Source organism: Carlito syrichta, unplaced genomic scaffold (genome assembly GCF_000164805.1).
Source record: "Carlito syrichta isolate Samal-C Ts95f unplaced genomic scaffold, Tarsius_syrichta-2.0.1 Scaffold307017, whole genome shotgun sequence".
Taxonomy (NCBI): Eukaryota; Metazoa; Chordata; class Mammalia; order Primates; family Tarsiidae; genus Carlito; species Carlito syrichta.
The window spans coordinates 51,764-58,474 of record NW_007251113.1 but is presented as its reverse complement, the minus strand read 5'-3'; the positions used below and the strand labels follow the sequence as shown (position 1 = coordinate 58,474).

The following is a 6,711-nucleotide window of genomic DNA, read 5'->3' as shown; positions in this document are numbered from 1 at the left end:
ACTTGGAAGGCTGAGGTGGAAGGATCACCTGAGCCCAGCAGATCGAGGCTGTGGTGGCCAGGAGCGTGCCACTGCCCTCCAGCCTGGGTGATAGAGTGAGACTCCAACTCAAAAAACAAAACAAAACCTGCCTCTGTGTCTTTCTCGGCCACTTGGTTTCATGAGATTGATTGCTGAGTGCTGAGTCTCATGATTTGGTCACAACGAAAAAGAGAGGTCTCTGACTCCCCTGTCTCCTTCTCTTCTCTCCCTCCCTGTCGGATTTGGGGACATCAGTAGGAGGTGCTGTCGGGTCCTGGCCACAGCCCAAGCCTACCACTGCTGCCACCGCTGACATCTGGGGAGACTTCACCAAATCCACAGGGTGAGGTGGGCCGTATTCCGTGTTGGGACTGGGGCCAGGGCCGTTACTCCAAGCGCTGGGATCGCTCTGTGTGCCTGCCTCCTGGCATGGGAGCGACAGCTATGACTTGGAGGTGTCAGGACAGCCAGAGGACAGGACCCAAGAGTGCTGCTTGAGTGGCGCATTCCTCTCTCTGAAGGCTCCTGCTGTCCACTGGTAGGTGGCCTGGGGCCACCTTCTGCAAACCTGTCTGGTCCTTTAAACCGCCCCCAATACCTCCCTCCTTCCCCCGCCCCCAGCTTCCCCAGAACTCTGGGCTGAAAGTTAAGACCTAGTTCTAGCTTTGGCCCCTGCTCGAGGGACCTCTGAGATGAGGGAGCTAGCCTTCTTGCCTTCTTTGACTCCACAAGACTCCAGGCCCTCACTTGGGGTCGGGGTAGAAAGACGCTAAGTTCTTATTGTACCGTTATTTATATGGACAGGTTCCAGGACAGGGTCAGTGCATGTTTTCTATAAGGGACCAGAGAGCAAATAGTTTAGACTAGTTGGCCCATGTGGTCTCTGTTCCAGCTACTCAGTTCTGCTGTTGTAGCACAAAAGCAGCCACAGGTAATATGTAAACAAATGGACATGCTGTGTACTGATAAAACTATATTTACCAAGACACACAGGCATTATACTTGCATTTTGGGAGGCCAAGGTGGAAGGATCACTTGAGCCTAGGAGTGTGAGACCAGTCTCTACAAAAAAAAAAAATTAGTCAGACGAGGTGGCACATGCTTGTAGTCCCAGCAACTTGAGAGGCTGAGGTGAGAGAATTGCCTGAGCCCAGGAGGTCAAGGCTGTGGTGAGTGGGGATTGCACCACTGCACTCTAAGTTGAGAGTCTTTTTTTTCTTTTTTTTTTTTTTGAGTCGGAGTCTCACTCTGTTGCCCAGACTGGAGTGCAGTGGCATGCTCACAGCCACCACAGCCTCGACCTTCTGGGCTTAGGTGATTCTTCCGCCTCAGCCTTCCAAGTAGCTAGAACCACAGGCACGCACCACCACACCCAGCTAATTTGTTTTTTGATTTATTGTAGATATGAGGCTTCACCAAGTTGCCCAAGCTGGTCATGAAGAGAGTCTTTTATAAATAGTTTACCTGCTGGGCGCAGTGGCTCACACCTATAATCCCATCACTTTGGGAGGTGGAGGTGAGAGGATTGCCTGAACTCAGGGGTTCGAGACCAGCTTGAGCAACATGGTGAGACCTCGTCTCTACAATAAATCAAAAAATTAACCAGGCATGGTGGCGCATGCCTGTGGTTCCAGCTACTTGAAGGGCTGAGGCTGAAGGATCGCTGGAGCCCAGCAGGTTGAGGCTGCGGTGGCCATGAGCGTGCTACTGCCTGGGTAACAGTGTGAGACTCTGACTCAAAATAATAATAATAATAAATAAAATAAATAATGTTTACATTAACTGTTAAACACACAGAGGACCATTGGTCTCTGAGCCAATGCTTGCTAACCATTGCTCCAGAACATGTAGGAACTGGCTTTTTAGAGCTCTTATCTGCTTTGTATTTTCAAGCATCTGAACCTCCCCACCTTCCCTGTCTTCCCTTCACAGGTCAGCTTCCAGCCAGACTCAGCCAGGCACTGGCTGGGTCCAGTTCTGACCTGAGCGCCATGCACTTTTTCTCCTACAACTTCTGGAAGGAGCTGCCGATCTGGGTCAAAGGAAGGAGGACGGACGCAGCACTGCCCGCTGGCCTCTGCCTGGAGATGACCCGTCTCCTCCTTGCCTGGCTCTCCTGACAAACGGAATGGTGGGCAGTACATTGGCACCTGTCACACTGTTTCCTGGGATTCAAGTGCAACCAGGACACAGAAGAACAGCTCTGGGATCCCTTTTTCCTGTGTGTCCTCTTAACATGAGAGACTCTGAGACTTGACTTCTTCCATCTCACTGATCCATATTAAACACAGCCCCCAAAGCGAAAGAGTGGGTTGGATTTGCTGCCTGGATCCAGATGGGCCCTTCTCTGGTTTGTAGGTGCCACGTGATTGCTGTTCTGCCTGGGGGGCCCCCTGGCTGTAGCTTCTGTCTCGTCTGCCTTCCAGAGGCGGGATTCCTTCCTGACTCTTGGCAGGCCTGTAGGCTGCAGCTTGGACAGCCAGGAGGGAAACTGGAAGGATTAAGCAGCTTTGGACAATGTGTGAATATTTTGCTTTGCTAATGTGCTGATCTGCACTAGCTAGTCATCTTTGCAAAAGCCACCACTCATGTAGCATGCCATGGTGCAGCCTCTCCAACATTCCGCGGCGTTGGCAGCTGTGCATTGCAGGCAGCAGTGCTCACTCCTGCCCAGCTGCCTGGCTTCCACGTCCTCCAGACCAGGTGGCAGTGCAGGGCCCAGGCTAGAGGCCAGATGGAAGAAGTTGCGGGAGGAAGCATCTGGCCACATGCTAGAGGCTAGATGGAAGAGGTTGGGGGAGGAAGACAGAGGCTGTAGTCCTGGAGGTGGAGTCAGGCCCCCTATTTGTGGGCGGCTCTCAGCTGGAGGGTTCCAGCTAGCACCTGGCAGCCTTGGCTTTGCCATTGATGGTTTCTGAAGTGCCTTATCTGCAGATAGCCTCTTACTTTCTTTTCTTCTTTGGGGACTGTGAATGACAGTCAGAAGGGGCTCGGTGACTGGATGTTTAGGGTCACCTGGATGACTGTTTGTGAGAATTTGCTTTATCTGAGCACACCTCTGAAATTCCTTTTATTGACTTACCTCTCAGTTGAAAGATTCCTGTTTCAAAAGGTCAAGACCATGAACTGAAAAAAGCGTTGGCCTTTTTGTGGGACCAGATTTTTAAGATTACAAAATAAATATTTTTACTGTGTTAATGGATGTCAGAGGTGAACATGTTTTGACAGTGTGGCTGCTGACTCTCCAGGTGCCACAGCTGGACTCACCACTGAAGTGGCCACCTCTCACCACTGGCTGTGGGTCTAGCTGGAAAGCTTGGGGCCAGGGTTTCAGATTGGCTACTGTAAGGATAGTTGACCCTATCTCTAGGGGCAGTTGGTAAGTACTCTCCTGTGTGCCTGGAAAGCACAGTCTTTACACCATTCTTGACGACTTGAAAGCAGTTGCTTGAATCACTTTTTGTGGGACTTAATTCTCATGGGACCTTGGGGAGAGGCTGTGCTGGGGAGCCTGGCCTGTACTTTCTCCTGCCTCCCGCCAAGACCCACCTGGGGAAGCATCTCCCTCTTTATGGAGGGAAAGAAGCTCAGAGGGCAAAAAGGCCACAATACTTCTCATGCTTGCGGATTCTTCTATTTTTTTTTTTTAGAAACGGGCTTGCTCTGTCACCAACCCTGGAGTGCAGTAGTGTGATCATAGCTCACTGCAACCTCAACTTCCTGGGCTCAAGGTATCCTCCCACCTCAGCCTTCTGAGAAGCTGGGACTACAGGCACACACCACCACACCTGGCTAATCTTTAAAAATTTTTTGTAGAGACAAGGTCTTACTATGTTGCCCAGGCTGGTCTTGAACTCCTGGCCTCAAGCAATCGTTTCACCTCGGCCTCCCAAAGTGTTAGGATTACAGGCATGAACCACTGCACCTGGCCCTTATGCCTGAAGATTCTGTAAGAAAGATGCAGTTTGGCCAGGTGCAGTGGCTCAAGCCTGTAACCCCAGCACTTTGGGAGGCTGAGGCAAGAGGACTGAGGATTCGAGACCAGCCTGGGCAACTTGGTGAGACCTCATCTCTACAATAAAAAAAATTAGCCAGGTGTGGTGTCTCGCACCTGTAGTTCTAGCTACTTAGAAGGCTGAGGCATTGTTCAGGCATGGTAGCGTGCGCCTGTAGTTCCGGCTACTTGGAAGGCTGAGGTGGAAGAATCGCCAGAGCCCAGCAGGTTGAGGCTGTCGTGGCTGGGAGCGTGCCATTGCACTCTAGTCTGGGCGAGAGTGAGATTCCAACTCAAAAAAAAACCAAAAATGGCCAGGCTCAGTGGCTCAGCCTGTAATCCCAGCGCTTTGGGAGGCTGAGGTGAGTGGATTGCCTGAGCTTGCGGGTTTGAGACCCGCCTGGGCAACTTGGCAAGACCTCATCTCTACAATAAATTAAAAAATTAGCCAGGCGTGGTAGCACGCCTGTAGTTCCAGCTACTTGGAAAACTGAGGCGGAAGGATTGCCGGAGCCCAGCAGATCGAGGCTGTGGTGGCTGGGAGCGGCCACTGTACTCCAGTCTGGGTGACAGAGTGAGACACTTGACTCCAAAAAAACCCCCAAAAAACCAAAAGAGAAGGCCGAGGTAGAAGGATCACCTGAGCCCAGCAAGTCGAGGCGGCAGTAGCTGTGAGCATGCCACTGCACTCCGGCCTGGGCAACAGAGTGAGACTTCAACTCGAAAAAAAGAAAGATGCAGTTTTTATTATTGATTATGGAAATAGCCACTCTGGCTGAGAGTGGAGAGATGAAAGCAATTAAAACGGAGGATCTTCTTGCCCATTGAATAAGGATACGGAGATTACATCAAAGACTCCTCGGGAGTAGTGACTTTTTTGTGTCTGCTTCACATCACGTTACATCCCATCTGGATGAGTACTAAGTGCTAGGAGGGTGCAAATGAGAAAGCGTAGACTTAGCGGAAACTCTTGGAGGCCTATACCATTGAAGGTCAGCGTGCGAGTTCTGGAGACAGACCTGGGCCCTGGGTCTAGACTGTCCGCTGGTCAGATGTGTGACGGCAGGCTCCTTAGCCCAGGCATCACACAGATGAGGCATGAAAAACACTGCCTGGTGCTACCTGAGTTACCTTTCTCTAGAGTCAGGTAACACCCAGCATGGCGAACACGAGGCGGAGGATGAAACAGCCCTCAAGGATCTAACCCGAAAAGCACCTCCGGGAGGTTTGCAGGGGGACGCGACAGCTTGATGTTCACCAACAACTGGAATCCCAGCTGAAAAACTTGTTACAGGGCCAAGGTCTCCAGGGAAAAGCCCCACCCCCAGACACCCTCACGCCGGGGATTAGGTTTCAACATGAAATTTGAGGGACACAAACACTGACCAGTACACCTCCCTATTTGAAAATGATGAGATTGTGTAGTTTGTCCAAAGTTGTGTGGCTGGTGAATGGGATTTGAACCCAGGCAAGTTGGCTCCAGCATCCGTGCTTTTAGTCAGGGCACTCCACCTCTCTTGAACAGTGCTGCCCACAGCACCTGGCACGTAAGACCTGCTTAATACAGGAAGTTCCACTCCTTCCATGTGGGTTAAGATAGCTCATGTCAGCTGGGCTCGGTGGCTCAGCCCGTAATCCCGCGCCTTTGGGAGGCTGAGGTGAGTGGATTGCCTGAGCCCGTGGGTTCGAGACCCGCCTGGGCAGCGAGACATCATCTCTACAATAAATCAAAAAATCAGCTGGGCGTGGTAGCGCATGCCTGTAATTCCGGCTACTTGGAAGGCTGAGGCGGAAGGATCGCCGGAGCCCAGCGGGTCGAGGCTGCGGTGGCCGGGAGCGGCTACTGCACTCCAGTCTGGGCGACGGAGTGAGACTCCAGCTCAAAAAAAAACAACAACGAAAAAGATAGCTCACGTCTGTAATCCCAGCACTTTGGGAGGCCAAGGTGAGAGGATTGCCTGAGCCCACAGGTCCGAAATCAGCCTGGGCAACTTGGCCAGACCTCATCTCTACAATAAATCACAAAACTAGCTGGGCATGGTGGTGCATGCCTATAGTTCCAGCTACTTGGAAGGCTGAGGTGGAAGGATTGCCTGAGCCCAGCCGTCGAGCCTGCAGTGGCCATGAGTGTACCAGTGTACTCCAGCCTGGGTAACAGAATTAGACTCCAACTCAAAAAAAAAAAAAAAGCCATAACAGGGCAAATCGGACTAACAGACCAGGGGACGGAGCTGTATTCCATTGGAGCCTGGAAGCTACTGAGATGCATCATGGGCACACAGTAGGTGTTCAGTAGCTATTGAGTTCCCTGAGCTAGAAGTGAGAGAGATACCATCCTCTGAGGGCAAAATGGACTGCAGGAGGGAAAAGACCAGTTTTTCTTCGCTGAAGCTTGAATGTAGACAGAAATACTTTTCTCCTGATTGTAGATATAATGCACGTATGAAAACAGAAAAGCAATATTACTGTTGTCTGTGATATTGTCATAGCAGAAGATCAGAAATGACCTACACGTCTGTGTTATCTACTACTGCTGTGTAGCACTCACCCCAACACTTGGCAGCTTAAAAGGACACACATTTATTATCTCAGTAGCCCAGGTTCAGCTCTGCTGGGTCCTCTGTCTTAGCAGCTCTCACAGGCTGCAGTCAGGGTGTCAGAGGAGGCTGCGGTGTCTTTTTTTTTTTTTTTTTTTT

At 51.1% G+C, this 6,711-nt stretch overlaps 2 protein-coding genes across 2 annotated transcripts in view; both read left to right on the top strand.

Annotated features, from left to right (window-relative positions):
• Positions 1-2,177, top strand: part of NECAP2 (NECAP endocytosis associated 2) — a 14,865-nt gene extending 12,688 nt beyond the window's left edge. Inside the window, exons 7-8 of the mRNA XM_008063731.1 lie at positions 280-364; positions 1,954-2,177. Of these exons, the coding sequence (XP_008061922.1) occupies positions 280-364; positions 1,954-2,002 (134 nt within the window). The 3' untranslated portion in view covers positions 2,003-2,177. The remainder of the gene's footprint in view (positions 1-279; positions 365-1,953) is intronic.
• The window catches only part of CROCC (ciliary rootlet coiled-coil, rootletin), a 54,477-nt gene continuing 49,778 nt past the window's right edge, over positions 2,013-6,711 (top strand). Inside the window, exon 1 of the mRNA XM_021715340.1 lies at positions 2,013-2,057. Coding sequence (XP_021571015.1) covers positions 2,013-2,057 — 45 coding nt within the window. The remainder of the gene's footprint in view (positions 2,058-6,711) is intronic.